Source organism: Myripristis murdjan, chromosome 17 (genome assembly GCF_902150065.1).
Source record: "Myripristis murdjan chromosome 17, fMyrMur1.1, whole genome shotgun sequence".
NCBI lineage: Eukaryota > Metazoa > Chordata > Actinopteri > Holocentriformes > Holocentridae > Myripristis > Myripristis murdjan.
This window is the reverse complement of record NC_043996.1, coordinates 31,960,107-31,984,011: the sequence shown is the minus strand read 5'-3', so window position 1 is coordinate 31,984,011 and position 23,905 is coordinate 31,960,107. Positions and strand designations below refer to the sequence as shown.

At 42.0% G+C, this 23,905-nt stretch overlaps 1 protein-coding gene across 2 annotated transcripts in view; it reads right to left on the bottom strand.

Annotated features, from left to right (window-relative positions):
* The window catches only part of wdr33 (WD repeat domain 33), a 43,688-nt gene extending 22,967 nt beyond the window's left edge, over nucleotides 1-20,721 (bottom strand). For both annotated transcript variants that reach the window (XM_030075139.1, XM_030075140.1), the window contains exons 1-6: nucleotides 20,522-20,721; nucleotides 12,251-12,469; nucleotides 11,629-11,697; nucleotides 11,367-11,471; nucleotides 2,533-2,628; nucleotides 233-384 (exon numbers count right to left, since the gene is read on the bottom strand). In XM_030075139.1, the coding sequence (XP_029930999.1) occupies nucleotides 233-384; nucleotides 2,533-2,628; nucleotides 11,367-11,471; nucleotides 11,629-11,697; nucleotides 12,251-12,454 (626 nt within the window). In that variant the 5' untranslated portion in view covers nucleotides 12,455-12,469; nucleotides 20,522-20,721. The remainder of the gene's footprint in view (nucleotides 1-232; nucleotides 385-2,532; nucleotides 2,629-11,366; nucleotides 11,472-11,628; nucleotides 11,698-12,250; nucleotides 12,470-20,521) is intronic.
* Nucleotides 20,722-23,905: the final 3,184 nt, after the last annotated feature.

Sequence of the window (23,905 nt, the reverse complement as noted above, 5' to 3'; positions counted from 1 at the left end):
AAATGATAGAGATAATAGGAGGAATATCAACAACAGATCAATGCAGTGTTGCAACAGCACACACTTACATCTGTCATGTATCAACGACAAGAACATGGGCCGACACGGGGGCGGGGAGGACGTGGAACAGCGCCCCCTTGTGGCTGCACCCCAGTACTGCAGGACGGGCAATGACACTGACAATAACAACAGTCTTGGGTTAACTACAGAAAATGGTAGATTGGGTATAAACCTGGCTTCTCTAATGGCCTCCTTGTGAGCCTGGAACATCTTGACGTTGTTCATGTTGGACTGCCAGTACTTCACGTAGCCGCCGTGGTCGGCCGTCAGCATCCACATGTCGTTGTGAGACCAGGTCATGGCTCGCACGGGGCTGTCGTGGGCCTGCGGGGACACACAGGGCGGCTCGTCACCAACACGAACATCAACACAGCAGCTTTTACACACAACAGTGAGTGACATGAAGGCTCTGGATGGATCTTGTTGAAGTGCGAGTAAGAGCTGTAGGTCTTTCATTTCCAACAAGAGGGATATTTTCACTTTGGCTAACCGAGACACATCGCCGCTCAGACCTGCTGTTTTCATCACGCGTGTCTAACCTGTCTCAGCCGACCAGATTCGGTTACTGCCTCCATCGTTTCCACTCACTACGTCCTTATCGGGGAAACATTAGGGTGTATTAGCGTCTACAAAAAAAAACATGTGGTCAGCTGTGTCCCGGAGCACCTCTGCAAGCGGTTTGAGTGATCAGATCATAATGCGTGTTTGAGGTTCTTCACACCTGTCCACTTGTGATCTGATCACCTGAAAAGCATGTGAAAACTAGGGATGTCACGATTATAGATTTTCTTGGTACGATTATTGTCAGAGAAATAATCATGATTTTATGATTATATTAATTAATTTCACACTATAAATGTATAAAATCACATGAACACTCCTTATAGATATTCACGTTTCATTTATTGCCATGCCAACATAACAAAAATAATATTTAGCTTCCCTTTGAAACATAAATAACACTGTAACAGTGAAAATAAATTACAATGTTACAATGTTACATGCTTTTTATGGTTGTGGAATTGTGCAATGAGTGAGTGCTTTTTACGATATGAGAAGCTCATATATTACAAACATGTGACACACCGGGACTCTTCTGTGATTGGACGGTCGAAGTTTCAGTAGTCCTACGGAGTTACAGTAATGTCACTGTATATAGGCGCAAAGCTCCGTTTCTCAGGTTTCCGACGTTTTTTAAAGTTTCTGTATTTCATAAACGGTCTAGGAGATAACGATATGTAAAGTAGGCGTGCCGAATCCTGTCGGCTCCGACATCATCGGTTTAAGAGACATTCTTACTGTCTTCCCCGGGCTTCATGAACCTGCGGTCCATCCTGTGGGTTGCAGTGCGTCACTGAAGGCTAACGAGGCTCACTGTTGACGGCACACGGAGCGCCTGATTGTCAACAACCAAGTCCCGCCCCCGCCCTACTTCTGATTGGCTAGTAGACCTATGTTAGTGTGGTTGAGAACGAAAGCTGCACTTCTATTGGATCCAGAGAAATGTCTGTTAGATAAATCTGGGCAAACCCAGATTTTTTTTTCACAGTTTGCAGTTGTTTTGGTTCTGTGCGACTTGCGCTGCCTATGGTTCCGCGTCCGGCGTGATCTTAGGAAAGTGACGGTGTTTAGGAGCCTTCACGAATAATTAACCGTGGAGTTTAAAATCGCGGATATTAGTGAAATCAAATAATCGTGACATCCCTAGACAAAACCAGTGTTCCTGGTCATAGCGAACAAATGTCCTCACATCTGACACCTTCAGGAAACCCAGAGGGAAAACTGAAGATAAAATGTGCTTTATCAAATTTACATTTTTTTTTTTTGTTTAATTTAACTTATTATAGCATAGGCTAATTATTTTAGGAATTATGAATGAACATTTTATAAACTCATGTTCCCCATTTGAGAACCACTGCACTAGATGGCAGAAATGTGCTTGGAAATGGAATTCAGATTAGTGTTTACTATCAAGACGTGTGCTGGTGGACTGGAGAGGGTTTACAAAAGACTGAGATTTTGTTTGCTTTGAAATGTGATATAAGAGCAAGTGGAAACTTAGGGAGTCACCGTTTCCTACACTGGATGGATTTTTCAAAACTGCTGCTGTTTTACAGAGCACCGAAAAGTTCAGGGGGAAAATACATTTCTGATCTGCTGTTGTGATGGTATGAACTGTCCAGACCTCTCAGGTGGTCTGGGACGGGCTTGTTCACTGTGCCGAGCGTCCAGACAAAACACAGTGAGGCTGCTTTTAGCTTCTGGAGAGAGCCTCCAGCAGATCTGAGCTCGCCTCCAACTCTCAGCTCTTATGAATTGAAGCGTAAAACTTTCCTCTGTGGATTTTGTGAAACTGTGGCTGCTTTGGCCCACACTGTCAGCCTTTAACGTGCTTTCCCAAAGGTTTTAAGACCTAAAAATGAGCCAATTCACCGGCGTTCAGGGTGACATGAGCGCAGTGAGGGTGCTCACCTGTAAAATGGTCTCAAAGTTGAAGGTGAGTCCGTTCCACAGGGTGAACTCCCCACTGGAGGCGCCGGTGACCAGACGACGGCCCTCAGGAGTCCACTGCAGGGAGAGGGAGAGAGAGGGAGAGAGAGAGAGAGAGAGAGAGAGAGAAAGAGAGGTGTGAACAGGGAGAGGAGGGGGTAGGAGGAGGGGAAAGTGGGTGGGGAAGAAACAGAGGAAAAGCAATGAATCATTTTCCACAGCCACATGGGGACAACATGGCGGAAATCCTGTGTGTTTTACCCTGCAGGGTTAACAAAGTAAGAAACAATATTTACATTTTTTTAATCTACATGCAGCACTTATTTTTCACTCTAAACAAACATATCCTGTGTCAGCGTCAAGGCTGTTATAGTTTTGCACTTCTCACTAGTTTTTATTTTTATTTATTTTTCTTTTTTTTAATTTCAGTTAAGAATTTTTTTTTTTTCACACCCGGTTTTCGTCATCTCGTTAGTTCTCGTTAGTCCCTTACACTCTTTCCTAAAGGCTGATGGCAGAGCCCAACTCCTTCAAGCTCATGAACCTACAGGCAAAGCCAGCACTGTGGTATTCTGAGTTATGGCTGACATACAAGTTAGGGGTGGTGTGTGTGTGTGTGTGTGTGTGTGTGTGTGTGTGTGTGTGTGGATGGGGTTTCTTTTCTCACCTCTCAAAAAGAGGGGAAGGGAGCTGGAAGCTGCTAAAACAACAAAACAAGAAGTGTATTTGACCTGAAATGTGTCCGCTGGTTAAGTGCAACGCTGCAGTTGGGAAAATAAACGCCAGCATCGGAGAAAAATCTGTTCACTCTGTGCAGAGATACTGACTGTCTTATGAAACTAGAGACGCGGCTAAAAACAGCACTGATGGCCATTAAAAAAATGGACTCCACTGTAACTTGTTTTGTTTTTATCCTGATGTGAACAGTTCTCGTTTTGGACGATGTGACAACAGTCTCAACAGGTAGTTTGTCTGAGGCGACACTCAACCTGCGGCTCATCCCCCGCCGAGGTCATCACTCTCATTTTATCACTTCTTTTGTCATTGTAAACTCACTATCTGAGCTGTTGTTTCACGGCAGGGCAGCCTGAAACTCTCCCCATTGTTCTTCAAATTCAGTTTGCATGCCAACTGATTTAATCTGAATGTGAATCTGGAAACTGTTTGGCTGACGGCTCTGGACGAGCGCCTCTTTTCCTCCGCTCTCTGTGTAGTTTCATTATCATAATTAAGCTTCATTACTGCTGAAGGGATGAAGGTAAAAGACAAACTGCCTCCCATGCAGGAGGAGAAAATAAGTTATATTTCTACATTAGACACCTTCACTGAGAAGGGAGATGCTGAGACACATCTCATTTTATCTTTACCAGGAGTTTGACTCTTATTTCACAGGTAAAACTCAAAAGTAATAATAAAAAAAAATCCTAAACTTTTCCATGATTTCTCCATAACTACATTACAAATTTTACATGACAGTATTTCTGCAGGTTAATGAGTAAAGTAAACTGCACATCGAGGAGGTGGGGTCACAAGGCAGATAAAATAAATCTCATAGCGACCGCCAGGTCTCTTGTCTCTGATTGGCTGGGCTGAGTCCCAGTTAAAAATAAAAAAAATAATCTAATTTCTTCTCCTTTCTTAGGCTCTGGCTCAGCTTTATCAAGTATACCCCCATAATTTAAAAAAAATATTCCATGAGTTCATCAAAACTTTAGGGATAATTTATCATTTTCCAAAACAATTCCAGGTTTGGAAAACACATTTTCAAATTCAACAACTTTTCCAGGACTTCTGTGACCGCAGAACTCGTGTCAGATTTGAATTTTCCCCATTATCATAAACAAACAAATAATTAACAGTGCTCTATGCTGCAGGACAGGACAGTGTCAATGGACAGTTGTCAAACTCGGACAGCCAAGTTGACATTAAGCCACAGACACAAATTAGAGATGGCTTTGGGACCCTTGTCACGAGATATTCTGGATTGTGTTCAGTATTAAACTACTCCAAGTGCCACACTTGAACACAGGAAAGTGGAATCACAGTGGTGTGATTTAAGCATAATGTTAAAATAACATACACATTTTTTCTCTGAATTGTAGCAACTTCTTGTGAAATATAGAGAAATTAACCTTGCTCATTTTACTGAGGTCCCCAGTTTGAAAAACACAGAGCATGATTTCTTAAAACAGAGACAGGGTTGGGTCTGAGATTTTTTTTCTTTTGCAAGGGAAAATCTGAAGAGAAATCTCATGTTGTCCCACATTTAAAAAAAAAAAAAAAAAAAAAAAAAAAGGAAAAATCCACAGAAGATACATGTTGTTAGTACGCTGAGAGGCAGGCCGTTAGTCCACACAGTAAACAGGCAGGTGTGCTGGCAGCGACACGCCTCCGTCAGGCGCAGTCCTCCCACATTTGAACGGGCGGCGGGCTGGGCTATAAGCGCACACCCCGGCTGCTCTGCGGACCTCCGCACAGCGCACACACACACACACACATATACACACACATACACACACTGGGGTTTTCCTTCGCCTGCAGGACGCACGGCTCATTCTCCTGCTCTCTGGATTAGTTTTCTCTGGACTTTGTGGACCCTGGCCGGCACGATGGCGATGCCGCAGAAGATCAAATTCGGCATGAAGAAGAGTCTGTTCGACATGGAGCCGAGCAGCGACGTGGACGTGGAGGACTGGTCCGACAGCGAGCTCGGGGAGTTCAGCTCCGACTGGGAGCACGACAGCTTCCTGATGGACTCGGACGGCATGGATGATGTGTAATTATGATCGATTTAATATTGATTACGAGCGCGTGGTGTCTGTGTAGTGTGTGCAGCTGTTCGCGCTGCAGCTCGAGCTGACCGGTGATCAAAACGTCAACACAGCGTGACTCTGACCGTGTGGTGTCGGCTTCTGATCACCAAATGTGCTATTACAACATATCGATCTGATTTTAGCGCTGTTACTCCTTGTGTTAAGTAACTTCACCCCGAGGCTGCCTACAATGGTGGACACACACACACACACACACCCCTCCCCCTCTCGCATTCTCCTACACCCGAGCAGACCATGTGCAGGGGGCTGCTGCTGTTTCCGCTGGGTTTGTGTTTATGGGGAATCAACACAAAAATCGGTCCCCAGCGCGTGAAATAACCAGAAAAGGCGTCATGCATAAATCGAGGAGTCGACACTTCTGTTACCTAAAAGCACTTCAAAACAAAAACAAAGTTGCTGTAGCAGCTTCTTTGCTGCAGCCCGAAACGCCCTACAAAGTATTTATTTGTATATTTTCGTTTCGGAGTGAAAATAACCTGCTTCGTGCAATATACGGCTGTTTTTGTAATCACGTGGGCATCTGACCACGGCCACAAAGGCTTCAGACTCGTGTTTGTTTGTTGCCCCGGACCCACACCTTCCTCTCAGGGACCCCTCCACGCGCACGCGCAAAAGCACAGGAGGTAAAGTCACGTGGTTTCCTGTGTAAACGGCGCCAAACCGTGGAGGATCCACTAAAGTTTCAGAGTTTATGTAAGAGCTGAAGGCCTCACACACTCAGGCTGGGAAATGTTCTCCAACCTGTTCAGAGTCTGGTTACTGACACGCTCGCCTGAGGGATGCAGCGTGGTCAGAGAAACTCCCAGAATCCCCTGCTGCTTCACATCTGGATAAAGTGACAGTGGTGGTGTTTACAAAACTGTAGCATGTGATTCTGCAAGAGTGTGTGGCTCCTGAGCCTGTTGTCTTTCAAATGCAGAGGTAGACTTTTATTTCTGTTACCATTTCAAACTAGACTTATACATTGCATTGTTAAACTACACAAATATTAAACCGATGCAATATTGAATGGGAGGGAATGGGTGTTCCCAAGCAATTAAGACTGAAAAATAGAGATAAATGAAAAATATGTATAATGCAGTTATTTTGTTAGATAAACATTTTTAAAGCATTGCTTTCATTTTCACTGAAGCAAAACTCCTGAAAATGATCATAACATTGCACTAATAATTTGACTCATCCCCATTAGCCTAGTTGTAGAAACTATTTCAGAACCACAGAAGTCACAGTAACACACCTAGAGCTCTTTGCTTTTCTTGCTGGAAAAGAAAAACGTAGCTATTTATCCTTATTCACAGAGAGGATGACGACTCATCTGACAGCAGTGACTCTACGACACCTGAACAAAACGTCCGTTCTGCTTCGGCGCAGCCAACACGAGGGAGACGGGTGACGCCGTCCACGAGGGGTCGGAAACCATGTGGGCCCAGCCAGAAACGACAAAGACACGATGAGCAGGAGAGGTGGCGTACAAATTGTCCAAATTTACAGCGCATGTTTCGCAAAGCTGAAATGCTCATGTCAGAGTTTGATGTTGACCTGATCACCTAACAAGTGTTACTCAACTATATCTATGTTTTCACAGGGAGGAGGACAATGCACATGCATCCACACCTGCCACATCCACATCACTGGTCCAGAGCAGTCAGCAGATAAATGGGCATTATCATCAGCCGGAGAGTATAAGGTAGCACTGCAACTTCTTAAATTTATTTATTGCCTTAAAGCCATTAAACTGATCCTCATGCTGTTTTTCTCCTCTTTCCCCAGGCAAAACGTTGAGAAAGGTAGGGCCGGCGGCGCAGTGATCAAGCAAGTCACTGCTGTAAAGTCTGAAGACAATACTTTGTTCTTACGGGACTTTGAGCCCCCAAGGTTAGCAGATTAATCCTCCTACATTTCAAGCAATTAGTTCTGGTTTCAAAATGCAACAAGACACATCCATCACTTTTTACTGAATTGCAACTGAATGAGTTTTCATGTCATAATTCAACTCGTGTAAGTTTTTTTAATTACCACAATCAGAATCTCAATATCTTCCACAGAGTGAAACATGAGGAACTTGACGATAAGGACTTTCTAGTACCTCAAGTAACTCTTACCAAGCTGGACTGTCTGAGCAGCATGCTTTACATTCAACAGCCAAAGAAGGAAGAAGATGAGAGGTGGTGTACAAAGCTTGTTTTGCCATGTGGCTCAATTTTTCTTTAAACTGCACAGATATTTGAACGAGCCAAATTAACTGTTTGTCTCCATACACCCAGACCAATAAGCAAGGAGGAGGAGGAGGAGGACCCGTTGGGCTTTGGCTGCACAGTATCTGTAGACATGGCTTCATTAAACCCCTTAAGGTCTGTAGACACAGCTCTATACAGAGCAGATAAATGTGTTTTAGTTTCTAACTTCTATAACACATCTGTCACTGCCTCTGGATTTCTGGATTACAGTCAAATGCTCTTTATGTCTGCAATACTTAATTCCTCATTTAAGAGTGATTAGAGTGATAAAGTGCCTCATGCAACATGAATCCCAAACTATGTTTTCACAGGGAGGAGGAAGAGGCCGTGCCATGTGATCAACAATCATCCACGCCTGCATCCTTGAATCATGTGGGACGCCCACAGACAGCCAGGAGGGGGAGGGGTCGGCAGAGCCGCGGGCCTTGCAGTAAACAGCAAAAGAACGCTGCACAGGAGAGGTGGTGTACCAGCTGTGTAAAACTATGTAGTACTCAGTACCACCATTTTTATTAGTGTTATAATCACCAGCATGAATCCTCAACAATCTACTTCTGTTTTCTTAGCGTGGAGAATGGGATGTTTAATGGGACTACTCAAGGCAGACGTGAATCTGCCTTCACTCCTGCAACTATGCGCACAACATCCAGAAGGGGTCGGCCAAGAAGCACACCTCTAAGTAGACGTAAACAGGATAATGGGTTGGAGAGGTGATGTACTGACTGTTTGCTAGGCTTGTTTAGTTCATCTAAAGCACTGCTGTCTGTTTTTGTTGTTTACAAAGAATTACCATATTAAATCTTAAAGCCATCTCTTGTTTTCACAGTGAGGAGGACGAGGATTACATTGCATTCGATGACAATGTCGAAGATGAGGACTTTGTGCCACATAAAAACAAACGTTCATCTGCGTTCATTCCCGCAAAGATGTGCACAGCACCACCCAAGAGAGGTCGACAACAAAGTGCACCTCACAGTAGTAAACGGCAACAGATTGAAGAGCCGGAGAGGTGATGTACAACCTGTTCGGCTAATGTCTGGCCAATCCTGTTTAGTAGTCTACAGTGTCCACATTAATATTAACCCGTCTCTGTTTCCACAGTGAGGAGGATAGCGACGGGTCTGATGACACATCTGATGACACGTCAGATGACACCGACGACGATGAGTCTGTGTCAGATCATCACCAGAGCTCTGCATCCTTTTACACTCACTCAATGACACGTGGAACATCGTCCAAAAGGGGTCGACGGAGATCTGCACCCAACAGCCAGCAGCCTACCTCTGAAGAGAGGAGGTGGCATTTTCCATGTGACCCAGATGAGGCACCACCAATACCCAAGTTTGAGCCCAACTACCCTCCAGGACCCAGGATTGACATGAGCGCATCGTGGACACCACTGAGCTTGTTCAAGCTCTTCTTCACCCCCTCTGTCATAAAAACCATCATAGACAACACCAATGAACATGCTGCCCAGAGAAAGGAATCAGGACTGCGATACAAGTGGACCAGTGTCACAGTTCCAGATTTTTACATTTTTTTGGTGATAGTAATTTTTTCTGGACTGGTCCAAGTACATACAAGGTCAGACATGTGGAGAACACAGTGGCCGTACCAATTTCTGTTTCCCCGCAACTGGATGCCCAGGGACAGGTTTGAAGCCATATTTTGGTCCCTTCATCTAGCTAACATCAAGGAGGATGAGGAGAATCAGAAAAAGAAGGGAACACCACAATACGACAGACTCTTCAAAATAAAACCTCTCTACAACCAGATTGTAAAAGCATGCACCACTCTGTACCAGCCCAACAAGGAGATCAGCATTGATGAGAGGATGGTGGCAAGCAAGGCTAGAGTTAGTTACAAGCAGTATTTGAGGTGCAAACCAACCAGGCATGGATACAAGCTGTTTGTCTTAGCTGATTCAAGAACAGGATATACCTGGAACTTCTTTATATATCAAGGAAAAAATACTAAACAAAGGTCGGCTGAACGTGGGGAGACTGGCCTTGGCTTTGCTACAGTGATGGACCTAATGAAATTCAATATTCTGGGCAAGGGCTACCACCTTTATATCGACAGTTTCTACACAAGCACAAGGCTCTTTAAAGCACTCGCCGACCATGACACTGTTGCCTGTGGAACTATCCGACAAGCTCTGGTTGACTTTCCAAAGACATCCATCAACGACCTCCCGAGGCATGCTGACAGAGGAGACATGAGGTGGATGCGCAAGGGCAGTCTCCTGTTCATCAAATGGAAAGACACTAAGGAGGTGGCCCTGTGCACTAACATCCACAAAGCCAGCAGTGGAAGCCACATAGCCAGGAGAGTGAAGGAGGACGGGCAGTGGATTTTAAAAGACATTGCCATCCCTGATGCCATCAAGGACTTCAACAAATACATGGGTGGAGTAGATCTGTCAGACACCCTCATCCAGTTCTACTGTGTTCTTGGGAAGACAATGCGTTGGTACAAGACCTTCTTCTACCATTTCGTTGACATTGCCATCGTGAACTCATACATCCTCTCGAAACAAGTGTCCATGCGCAAAGGACAAACTCCCATGACACACAAAAGGTTTAGAGAAGTACTGATGAGGCAGCTGGCGGAGGAGTCCAGAGTTGTAGCCGACCTTGATGGCGCGCCGTGCCGCACCCTCACCAACACTTGTATGCCCATGTACTTTGGGGAAGATGCCACCGCCCAACGTAAGAGCTGCGCTCTCTGCAAAGAAGAGAAGAAGAAGGCGAAGACTCCGGTGTACTGCAGCAGGTGCAATGTGGCCCTGTGCTTAACTGCAAAGAGGAACTGCTTTGCAAAGTACCACCTCAAGAAGTAAAGGTGTCAAACCTGCTGCATGCACCTTTCCAGATATACCTACCTCAGGCATATTCTTCATATAGAAATGCATTTATTTTTTACTTTAAGTAGACATTTTATGTCCTGATGCAGATTTGAGATTTAACTGTATATACCTCATGATAAAACCGACTACTTATTCTTGTTTTTCGTTCAGCGATACTACTACTGAGAAATTTAACACTTAAATGTAGATAGCATACTTTGGGTTTTTAACTATTAAATTTTTCATTTTATGTTTACACTATGCTTTTTCACAACTTACTTTTCAAATAAAACTATTTGGAGACAAAATTATGCAAATATGTGTATTTTTGTAAGTTGATGTATTTTTTACACTGCACAAATGTTTGATGGGATGTTTGTCGGGCATATATCATGGCTGAAGTTTCTCTAATAGGCTCATCTCTATGCTGGAAAGGGAAAGGAAACAGGTGAGAGAGGGAGAGAGGGGCAGGCTTTGGGTATTCAGTGGCTGCATTTGAGAGACTACCCTGGATTATCCAATTGTCATGTACTGTGTTACTGTACCAAAGTAGAAATAAAAAACTGATTGAGCACTTTTGTTTTTGAGGGTACTACGTTAATATAGAGTAATGAGCAGTCAGAATATTTTAGGAACAGGCAGAAATCTCAGTTTACTCTTGTGTGGCTCAGCATACATTTTCTATATTGCTGCTTGTCCATAAGGACCATGATCATGCATAGAGCAGTCAGTCAGTGAGCAATTCTTGATTTATTTTTGGTTTGTTGGTCCAGGCAAGCCCTCCCTCCCAGCACCCGAGGCTCTGAGAGGTTGAACTTTACCCGCTGTTGTTCTCACTGTGAGTTGGTCAGGTAAAACATTTTACAAGGTAAAATGTAAATGTGTGGAGGAACTTACCCGTATGACAAAAACAGGACACTTGACTTTGTTGGTGGAGGTTCGGACAAACTTTGTAGTGACAGCGTTCATGGGGTTATTCAGCATGCCGATGGGTGGAACGAGCTGCAGCAACAGAGAGGCAGACGTGAAACTGAAATCAGAAAGCTGTTTCCAAAATATCCCAACCACTTCATTCTTTAACTGACACAAAAAATGATTTATAAAGAGAACAGGGTGTTCTGATTAGTTTTTTTCTTCGTCCGATCAAAGCTGTACTTACGTCATTGTAACACCCTGCATCAGGCTGAATGGCACGGAAATCTCGATGGTCTCGCTGCCACAACCGATTCTGCAAATTTAAGACCATGTAACAGGATAAAACATTAAAACACCACAGTACTGATATTCAGACATGCTAGTACTGTGATGGAATGGTAATCTACAGACAACAAAATAAATAACAAATAATGAGGAAAATGTCGTTAAGTCATTTGACTTTGGATGTCTAGCAGAAATTCAAAGAACACATGGAAAATTCTCAAGCTACATTATTCACAGGTACGAGAAACACAAGTTGCCGACTTAGTCAAATACATATTTGCAATACTTGAAATGCAAAAATATGTTTAATTAGTGTTAAGAGTGGGGTTTGCTGTTTATGCAGTTCTGTTTTTGACTGGGCAAAGGTATCATCCACTCAACAGTATTTTAGGAGCTGTCAGAGAACATTCCCTGATTGGATTATTAACTTCTCATCATCACATGTGACAAACCAGCCCTGTGCTGTGAGAGAACAGCATGCGATCTCCCTAAGATGTCCCTGATCCTGTTTAACCAACCACTGGCCGACTGTACTGTAAGTACGACTGTCCTCCAGTGATGACATCATGAGCGGTCTGTACCTCCAGGTATCTGATGACAGATGGGTTGTAGTCGATGGTCTTGCGGTTGACGGCCTTCCTCATGCGCTTGCCGTCGAAGGTGAGCTGCTGCATGGCCTGCTGCTGGGCGAAGTCAGGCCGCTTGTAGAAGACCTGCCGCGGCGCCTGGTGCTGGAACCGCGGCATGTGGAAGAACCGTGGCGGCGAGCCGATGTCTGTCGCCATGGTGACTGGTTATATCTGGATAGGGAGGGGAGAAGGAGGGTCAGCTGATGGCTGCACATATCAGAGAGTCTAAATTTTTGTGTCGCACCAGTCAAAGAGGTTCACTTTGTAACCTGCAAACATACAATGTCAAAAATATTCAGTACAAATGAACACAACACAAACTAGGACTAAAAATATTTTTAAAAATGGCTACACAATGGGAAAAATACAAACCCTTGGTAAACAAAAAAAAAACACTTAAAAACCGTACAGCAGACATTAACATTCAGGCAAGTGAATGGTGTGACAAACAGAAACTGACTGTAAAACAAAGACAGTCCACCTCACTTGATGCTCTTGAAGCAGAGATGGAAACTGTATAGTGAAAGTGACACCACAGACTGTAGTGTCTTCATCAGAGGGAGCAGAGTTTAAAACAGCTTCCTAAAACAGAGGATTCTGGCTGAAGGAAATCTACAGCCCTTAAAACTGGTGTGACCGGGGCTTCAAGTGTAATAAACTGTAAATAAATATATTTACAGTATGAAGGCAGAAAAGGAAAAAAAATACAATTTGGCTTATTAATATCATGAAGTCCAGTACTAAGTAGAGAATGATAATCAATAGATGATGGAGCTTCAGGCCCACGTCGCCTTCTTTTCAGGTGCACTTTGATTATTTTTTTGTCATTTATATGCATCAAAACTGACTATTTAGGTAATTAAAAGCATTAATGCATGGTTTATTTTAAATGTATACAGACTGCAACATATCTGAACTCAGGAGCCTGAATAAAAAAAAATCTGCCGGATAACTTCACTCTGAAAACACTTGATTTAAAACAACTACTAAGTAGGCATTTACCTCCATCATTAAAAAAAAAAAGTCCATATGCTTTAGTGAATCATTATGAGCAAGTCAGTATGATTACAAGAGCAAATCTCATTAAGTCTGGAGCTTCTTGTGTCAAGTCAGTCACCAAGTCTGAAAGTATTTTGACAAAATATTAGTTTCTATTTCAACCTCATCTGCTGACACAAATTCTGAAAAATAAAAAACAAACAAACAAACAAACTGATTCTTATCTATTACTTGATAATTCCCATGGCAATAAGACCAAACTTTGACAGCATTTTCCACCAAAAACATCACCAAACAGTATCACACAACCAGTCCAACTTACAGATACACTAAAAGGACAAATGTCTCAAGTTTCATATCGCCTCAGTGAATCACTAGTTCATGTTGTGAATTTAGATATTAAGATCCTACAGTTTCAAGCTTTCAGCAAAAACTGCAGACTTTATACCATAATTTTCAAATGAATCAAGATCTGCTGATTACCTGCTTCCTTTCCCATACATTTCTAAACCTGGACAAAGTGCAAAAAATGTGAATATGTTCCTCAAATCGTCAAGATACAAGACAGTGATCGCAATGTCTCACAAAATAACAGGACTGATTATATAAGCCAGAATGCTGCAGCATGAACCGTCCTGTCATTAAGTTGAAGCTGCAACTAGTTATTAATGTTGTTGATCACCTTCTCAATAATTTATGGATTCATCAATTAGTGTATAATGTGTGAAGAATGAAGCCAGAGTCTGATGGGAAGCGATCAGAGCGCAAAGTGACGTCTTCAAACCGTTTGCTTGGTCTGACAGGCAGCAAAAAAAAAGTATTAATTTAGTTTTATAAGTGGAGAAAAGCTGGACCATCTTATTAGTGATCTTAGTGAAGCTGCTGTCAGTTTTACTTGATAAATGACTAAATCACTCATCAAAATTATATTCAAGTCAACACTTCATCATATCAGCTCACGAGACATCAACCTAACTAAGATGGGACAGAAAACAAAAGGGGGCCTGGGTGCAATTTAACAGTGGATAATTTGATCTGCACAGAGCCCCAGTTTAATTAGAGCATTTAATCACTGTTAGTCTCCAAGAGCTTTACAAGCAACCAACCAGTACAACCTGACCTGATCCAGACAGATAAATCTTCATTCTGTCTGTTTTGGCTGCACAGAGCCGGTGGGTCTTTTCACACAGCATCTGCAGGCTGCAGAGAACCAAACACTTTTTTTTTAAAAATCTTATTAACAGAAACTCGAAGTGAATTTAGGGCCAATCTACAAATCAGCACAATGAACCTGACCAAAGCAGCCTGTCTGGTTGAATTTAACCCATCAATTAGTTAAACTTTAAATGTGCACAAACTAACATTAACAAAGTGAATTAAAAGTAAAAATGCAAATTGATGTGATTTCTTTCAAAAACTTAGAAGAGTGGCAATAAGGAAATCAGAAAAAAAAATAACTAGAACACTAGTTAAAAAAGCCCTTTAAAAAAAGTACTTTGATAATTATTAAAATTCTGTATTATATGTGAGATCAGTGATAGTAGGTCAACATTAAAATTCCCGAGGCTGCCTTCAAAAGCCTTTCACAAGCAATTAGCACACTGTAATGCTTCTCATCTTAAGTGCAGATATATTGTTAAAACTTAGGCTCATACCTTGTAACTTCTACTGACTTTTGGGGAGCCAAAGAAATCAGTTCTAAACCAGCTGTCGCTCTAACGGCAGATCATACTTTCATAGTTTCTACCTGAGCCTCGTCACAACCCCAAACCCGCCACAAGAGCAAGCACATTCACACACACGTTCAACAACAGCAGCAAATGTTCTCAAAAGTGACGTCACACGCCTCAGACAGAACCACATCACCTTAAATATTAACACCACAAACCAGCTGAAGCCACGCAGTGCAAACAAAAAAGAAGTTTTTACATTTTCATCTCATAAAACAGATGGCACACTTAAAAAATAGAACACAGTGATTGAGCCAAGAATTAAGTTTGGTTTGGGTTTTTTTTTTTTTTGGGGGGGGAACCAAAAAAATAAATAAATAAATAAAAATAAAAAAAAATAAAAAATAAAAAAAATCATTTCATAAAATCCAGTGATCATGCTGTAATGTTTTTGTTTTCGACTGATCTGGATTTAGAAGCAAATGGGAGTATGAAACTGAAAATTATGTCAAAATCAAACAAGGGATTATTTTACTTTCATCAGCTGTTATGAAATAAAACAACACACCAATGTGCTGGGGATTTGTATGCTGTTTTGAAAGAGAGGTTTTCAGTCCTTATTGACTTGCACTGGTATTAAAAGTGAATCCCGACGGGACGCTGCAGAGAGGCCTCGACGCTGTCAGGGAGTCACGCACAGAACCAAATGTTCAGTTTCACCAAAAAGACTGAACAACTTGTCTGTGGCAAAATCACAATCCACTTTTTTCTGTTCATTTTCAACTTGTTCAGTGTTTTTCTGTTTTGTTTTGCTTTTTTAGAACAAACCAAAACCTCTGGAGCCTGCCAGCCACAGCTACAGTTTCACCTACTGTAATTTTCCAACCTGTTCTAGTCGATTTGTCAGTGGAGAAAAAAAAAGTCAGTAGAATATCATTTTTGATGACTGATTAATCAGCGTTCTAGTCATTTATCAAATTAAAACACGAGTTAAATTTTCACAGATTTTAAGGATGAAATTGCTTTTCTCAGTTTCATCTCATTACAAAATGCAAACATCAGCGCAGCCAACTCGTCTTTCTGCAAACAGAACCAGACAAAATGTAGATATTCCTGCACGCTGCAGCTGTCAGAACGTCCTGCCACGTTCCAGGCAGACATGAAACCAGACCGACACACCGAGGTAGGAAACACAGCCCAGCCAATCAAACAATTAAAACGACATGACAACACACTCACCCCACACACTGCTCTGGGTGTCCAACAGCTGATCGTTTCAGTGCTGAGTGACGAGCTGTCACGTGTCACTTTCAGATTGTGTCTCATCTCTTATTTCATGTCTGCCTGAAACGCTGCAGTGCTTTTGTCAATAAAATCAGGGATCTTCTGCATTCGACATGACCTTTTTTTTTTTTTTTGGCTGCTTGTCAGACTGAGGCCAGTGATACACACTACGTACATGCAAGGTTTTTTTTTTTTTTTTAGTGTTGCTATGTCACCAAATCCTAATCCCCTTATTTTCATTGGACAGAACTCCAAAACAACTCATGCAGCCAATTTGCATGGAAAAAGTTTTGCATGTATGTTCAGCCTAAGAGAGCAGTTTGAACACGTGGATTTGGGCACGGGGAACTTGGGATGTCACAGGTGTTTGCTTGTTTAAACATAAAGATAAAATGATGGATCAAAAAAAGTAAATGAATATAATATACAATAATTATTTGTTAGTTGCTGTGAGACAGCTGGCTAATAAGCAGCACTAAACAGAAAATCAGAACCCAAATGAGCTTCAGTGAAAAACTGCAGTGGCTCCTCCTCAGTGAAATGAGCTGCTGGGCTGCAGGGAAAACATGCTGCTGTCACACCAAAGACACACAACACTCAACATACACTCAGTGTCACCTCATCAGGTCCATCTGCACAGTCTGATGCAGTTCAGCTCAGCACCTCTGCCATAACTTCTGCCTTTTAACAAAGTTGATAATGTTCAGTTTGTATTGACACTGTGCAGAATGTGTCACTTTAATTCTGTGTTTATTACTGAGGTTGTAGTTTGCAGAGGTCTGCTACTGGACTATATTATACTGAGGTGTTTCTAACTTTTTGTCCTCCCCTATTAATATACAGAGATCCAACAGTCCAGTCAACAGCAGCACTAACTATGAGCTCAATGCCAAACACAGAAGTGAATGAACACCTCTGTTACCGTGACAACAAGACAAGCTGAGCATTATAGGCAGCAGGAGAGGAAACTTTATGGCACAGCAGCCGTACTGGATTGGATTGGATTGTGCAGGTGGAGCTGATAAAGAGTGTGTATCAGCTGTACTGTTGGTGTGCGCCTGCTGAGCACATTACTGCAAAAATATTAGAATAAACACAATCTCTGCAGAGTGATGAAGAAGTGAGGCTCTGCTACACATCCATCTGGGTATCAAAAACACTTCAATCACCAAATCATACAGTGACTTGAGTTTTTTTTTTTTTTTTTTTTTGTATATATAGCACATGTATATAAATGAGGCCAGTGGAAGGGAGGTGGAGGAGTCAAACATCAAGGTCATTTTCACAGGGAACACCACTATGAAACTGAGGCTCAGACCCCAGGCATTCAGAGGAAGAGCAACCAAGCTCGTGTCAGGAGACAGGTTAGGTGACATTTCACTTTGGTGGAATATTTGACATCTTATGGCAAAATAGTTCAAAGTTCATCAGCTGTCAGCCACCACAGCTGCCTGCTCAGGGGAGTCACAGTCAACATGTTATTATTATTATTATTTTTTTTTACTTAAGTACAAAAAGAGAGAGAAAAAAAAGGTGCTTTCTCAAGGAAAAATGACACCCAGGGAACATTGTGCTGTGTTCGGATCATATCACAAGGACAGAGATTTGATTTCATTCCTACAAACTGAAAGAAAACTAAAAGTTCCTGTTAATCTGGCTTGCACACATTCAGAAACATTTACATTGATGTGCATTTAAAATCATCCACACAGAAATGGAAGCAGGAGTGGTTGTTAGACTTGACTGCATTAGGGTGAAGGTGACTGACAACTTTGATTTAACCACAGAACTTGAATGGAGAAAAACAGGAAAACAGTCTTTCCCATTCAAATGAACATACCAGGATCACACAATATTTATATGTGTACCGTTGCCATGGTAACAGGGTGGCTTCCATATAAAACCGACTTGAGGCAAGTGGCTCCTCTCTGAGGTGAGAGGTTCTGCAGCGAGGACCGCAGCAGGAAAGATGGCTTGCGTTTCAGCCACTTAAGAGTCTACAGAAACTTTCCTACTGTGCTAAAGTCCAGCTGAACCACGACTGACTGTTCAGGGAAAGGTGAGTCTGATTCTGTCAGCTGTCAGTGAACCAGGACACACACATCAAAACAGTTACTTCAGGGAATTTTTGGCCTACAGCCACAGCACAACAGGTTCTCAAGCAAGTGCAGCGCGCGCACACACACACACACACGTTACTGTAGCACAGAAACACCTTTTTCTTCTGCACCAGCCAGACGACCATGACAAACAGAGCAATTGCTGTTCTACTACATTCAAGTTCTGTGGATTGCACTAAAGATGGAAAAAAAAAAATGCACACCAAACTTAATTTTCGACAGGTGCTAGAAGGCAAACCTCACAGAAGAACAGAATTATTATGAAGGCTTGTATGCTCAAAACTTAAGTTTTGTTGACATTTCTTATCAAGACATTTCCAACTTTGAATGTGAAGATGCCTTTTGTGCCAAAAAACAGAGAAAAAAATAAAGTATTGATAAGGAGTGAAGAGTGTACAGGAGCCTTCATAATTCTTCTTTGATTTTATTACCTTGGACTGCAGTGGATCTGCTGTTTACTGCTTTAACAACCTGTGACGCTGATTTCTAATACAAGAATCTACTATACAATTCCTACCTCCTACTTGCATTTGAAACGGGGAGGGTGATGTGAATGATTTTCCCCAAACAAAAAAATTCCAACAGGACCTGAATGCAGCATTAATTAAATGAATCAGGGATCATGACCTAGCGTGATTGGGGAATTTGTGTTAAAACCTAAAAGCTGGTGGTGACTGTGGATCCCCAGGACAGCAGGCGGAGGCTGATCACTCTTTAATGCAATGAGAAAACAGTCCCACAAAGTGCTGCTTTAGTACTAATTAAATAAAACCACTCAGCTCCCAGATATTGTTTTGTGGAAGAGTGTTGTGTGCTGTTAGGCTCTCTAAATCACCGTGGGAATTCAGAATAGGCTTTACTTCAGTTAAAAACAATACAAAACATCCAAATAACCAAGCAAAGCATCAAAAGACACAAGTGCATTTTTCCCCCAACACAGCATGGACAGATTCAAGTGACAGTGTACAGAGCAAAGTCTTACAGAAACGTCACATTAACATACATCAACGGGACGTGAACTGATCAGTTTGAATCCGTTGCAGGAACTTAAAACCACAAACCACCACCACATGGCATTACTCCAACATTAGGCTGAAAGTCAAAGAGAGCGAACCAGGAAATAATGTTGACTTCAAACGGTGGGTTGCATCGACAAGGATTCAGCTTTAAACAAACATGAACCACAGCTCAACATGAGAATACTGTTGCGCCAAACCGGTTTAAAACTAAGGATTAAAATTCAGCTTCTTTAAACGTTAGTTTAGTCTTTACCATGAACCTAGATTACACTTAATCCTGTTGCAAGTGAACTTAAATCAACGCGTATTGTGTTTTTAAAGTCAAATTTCGATGGAAGTGGTAAAAAAGCATCACCATCTTGGTTTCACTCTTATTTAATTTCTGTTTAAACCCCAGAACTCTGATTTTCTAACTGAAAGCCTTTAACTTGTCGCCTGTACACAGTGAAAAGCAAATCCAGAACAGGAGTGGCTCTCAGCTGTGTCACAGAGATCTGATCACCCTCAGCTCTGGATCTACTCATTTACACTTGATTTTACAGCTAATCTTGTGACTGTGCTGATCCTTGTTGAGTGCAGCCCAGCGGTGAGTGTCGCTGAACCCGTCCTGACTAACCTCGGCTTGGGACTGGAGCTCAGGGAAGTGAGACAGCCAGCAGGTCTGTCTGCTCTGAAACACGAGGTTTGTTTCCGAGGCTGTTAGCTGCAGCGGGCGGCTAACACAAGCTAATGCTAACCCACTGAAAGCAGCGGGTAGCGGGGAGTAAAGGGAAGACCGCACCGCCGGGTTCGCCTCGGTAAAGCGGGCTGGAGAGGAGGAGAGCCGCCGGTGCCGACTCTCCTCCGCGGCTTCCTCCTGAGAACACCCCGCCTGGAGAGATTAGCTTGTGTTGCTAACGCCGCTAGCTAACCGTTATGCTAACAGACTGAGAAACACACTTTATTAAAGGTGTCGGCTAACAGAGATGTGGCGCTTTAAAGAGAGAGAGAGAGAGAGAGAGAGACGCCGCCAGCCAGCCGGCGGGTCCCTGTTCGCTCCGGACGGTGTTTCTGTTCTGGCCTGACAACAGGATTAAATGGCGGCCCGGTGGAAGTTGTTACAACAACAACAACGCGCTGCTAGAAACTCACCAACAATATCCAATGCAGAGTTAGCTATCTAGCTACAGTTAACTAGCTAGATTCTTCTTTAAAGATATTCTTTTTTTTTTTTTTTGAAGAACCATGTACGGCTTATGGTTTATGATCACGTTATAATTAACGGCTCTGTCACTTTAGCCACCGATCGTCTCCATCTTGACGCTTCCTCCTGCTCGCCTCGGGCTTCTTCTCGCCCCGAAGAAGAGCATGCTGGGAGATTCGCGACGGGCGGGAGAACAGCACGTCACCGCGCAAAGGATGTCGGGAAGTGGAGTTTTAGTTTAGTGTTTTTTTTGTTTTGTTTTGTTTTTTTCCTGTTGTTGGAAAAAAAAACATTGAGTCAGGGAGCTGGATCAGCTGCTGCCGCTCAGCTTCACAAAAGAAGAATTAAATTATGAGAAAACAGAGAGAAATATGACATACCCTAACACATTGTATACATCGATGCACACTGCTTTTTTTGGTTTTTTGCACATTGTTTTTTGCACATTTGGTACTTAGATCTTTAGATCTCGAGTGTCATCTTTTATTTTTTATTATTCTTTATTTTTTATTCTTTATTTTTTATTTTTTTTTATTTTTTATTTACTTAATCTTGTACTCTGTGGATACTGCTGAAAACTGTGAATTTCCTTCGGGATGAATAAAGTATCTATCTATCTATCTATCTATCTATCTATCTATCTATCTATCTATCTATCTATCTAAAAATAACGGCCTTACAAATTTTACAAAGTATGTGCATTATGATTTAACTTACATACATAATACACATACTTTGAGAAATGGTAAGGCACATATTATATTATTATATTCATTCAACTTATATCATTATATTGTAACCTCCTTCAATGACTGAATCAAAATATTCTATGACAGTACAATATATTTTTCATGTTACTTCTATGTTTACAAAACAAACATAACTATCTAAAAGAATTAACAAAAACAATAAGAAACAAATTTTAGCATATCAACACAAATAAAACAGAATCAGATTGTTACACTGCTACCAATGCAAATAAAACTATATTGCACAAATCCTCCATGACACAAATACACAACCAGAATAAAACACAGAAGAAAAAATAACAAACAAACTAAACTGCCAAATAATCCTAGCATATACAACTATATAGATATATATATATAAAAAAAAAAATATTCAAAAATAAGACTGCTAAATGTGAAACAGAAGTAACAAATATAAATAGGAACTAATTTTAGTCTATAAACACAAATTTAAAAAGAGAATCAAATGATTGCACTATTCCACTATTTATAATATTAACAATTTTGCACAAACCAGTGATTCATTTGTTCTGTAGCATTCTTGCAACATTTCTTGCAATACACAGAACTTTAATTCTGTTTAGAGAAATACTCTGTAAACAACAACACATTCTCATTTTGTCTATATATATTTTTTCTACAGTTACAACTGTTATGCAACTACTTTAGCAGAAATAACAAAAGAATAATAATAATAAAAGAACAACAAAACATTTATCAAATCCTGCAGAGGAACTACAGATTTCACAACAGAACCAAAATGTGAGTTTGTGGTTGAAGCAGCCACCTTATAATGTTCTGCTTCTGCAGTGAACAAAGTCCTCAACATTCACAAACCACACAGCTGATAATTGGCTGTGGAAAGCAAAACATTTCCCCGGGGACTATTTTCCCTGGTGGCGGTGGCGGAGGAGGAGGAGGAGGAGGGAGCGTTTCAGCGTGAAAAAGTCCTGAAAAGCCAACAGTGCTGCTGCTTTTAGGAAAACTCATGTGGAGGACTTTATTGGGCTGATGGAAAACTGGAGTGAAGAAAGTGTGAAGGCTCTGAAAGTTCATGTTCATATCGTAGTGGAATGAATGGAAACCAGCGGCTGGAGGAAAGGGAGGAGGAGTGATGTGGCAGCTCTGTGGCAGCTCTGAAACCCCACTGCTCACAAAAAATAAATAAATAAATAAATAAATAAAGGTGCTAACTGGAAAAAAAAATTCTTTAAAGAACTTTAGCTAAAATTCTTTAGAGAACCATTTAAGAACCATTTTTAAGCATTTCTTTGTGGACCCAGCTGGTTCAGTAAATAAGCTTTTATTTTTAATTTTACCAGTTTTTCAGAATAAAGGGTTCCTTGAGCGTTTTAAATCAGATGACTGTGTCCAGGTTGAAAACCAACATGAACATGTTGTTGGCCGGTTCTCCACGTTCCTTGTTCCTTCACTGGGTTCCAGACGAGCTATTAAAAATGTCAGCTGTGATGTTTTCTGATGGTTTATAGAGCGAGACACTAATCCATTCACTGAGGAAATAATCTGCACATTAATCCACAAGGAAAAGAATTGTTAGCTGCTGCTGCCACCAAATAACTCCAATAAACATGAAGAACCTTTAGCACTTTAAAGAACCACAGAAAGTGTTGGAAAAACCCTAACCCCTAAATACAGAGGTTCTTCAACTGGTGGTGGTTCTTTGTGGAACCAGAGAGCATTCTGAAGAACCATTTAAGAAGCGTTATTTCTCTGAGAGTGCTTGCCTTGGGAAGAGATGAGCAGAGACGTTTTGCAGACATGGCTCTGAACATGCAGAGTCTGTGGGACGGGGCTGTGAGTCGTCCTGCCGCCCTCGCTGCACAGACAGCCGTCCTGAACGGGAGCAGCATTAGGACCCAGAGCGACCGGCCGGCCAGGCCCACGTAGTAAATATAGCCTGTCATTAGAGCAGGCAGGTCATGAGGAGACTGGAGCTGATCAGCCAAGCCAAACCCTGCTGCACACTGACTGAAGGAGACACATTTTCATGTCATGGTGCAGGACAGAGCCGGAGCGAGGCTGGACTGCAGGGAACGCAGCCGGGAGGCGGACGTGAACGAGTCCGTGCTGTTCTGACCGGGAGAGATCTGAGCAGGGCAGATGTTTGCATGTGTTGACAGTGTGAAGTTTACTGAGTTGTTGCTCTGTATAGTTGGCTGTAGATTTGTTTCTGGTCAGCTCTGTAAAGTGTGCAGATTTTGTCCGTTCCTCTTTGTGAGAATCAACACGAGCGCCTCTGTCCTTCCACGTGCTCAGAGTTGACATCCAGCGGCGGAGGAAGGTTACTCTCTGCATTGTTGTGTAGTTTGTCTGCGAGCAGGGAAAGGATTGATCGAATCATTGACTTTATTATCCTGTGAGGGTCAGTTATTAGTCACCCAGCCCCTCAGAAATATCCAGTGGTGCGGTAAGGTAGCCTGAAAACTTCAGACAAAACCAAAACCTCAGAAAATGTCCTTTTGACTGGGGGACAGCCTGTAGGGGACAATTATTGGGTAAGACAGCCTATATGAGGATCAGTTTTTCACTGCATGCACACCTCAGGTAGAGCTACAGAGCAGG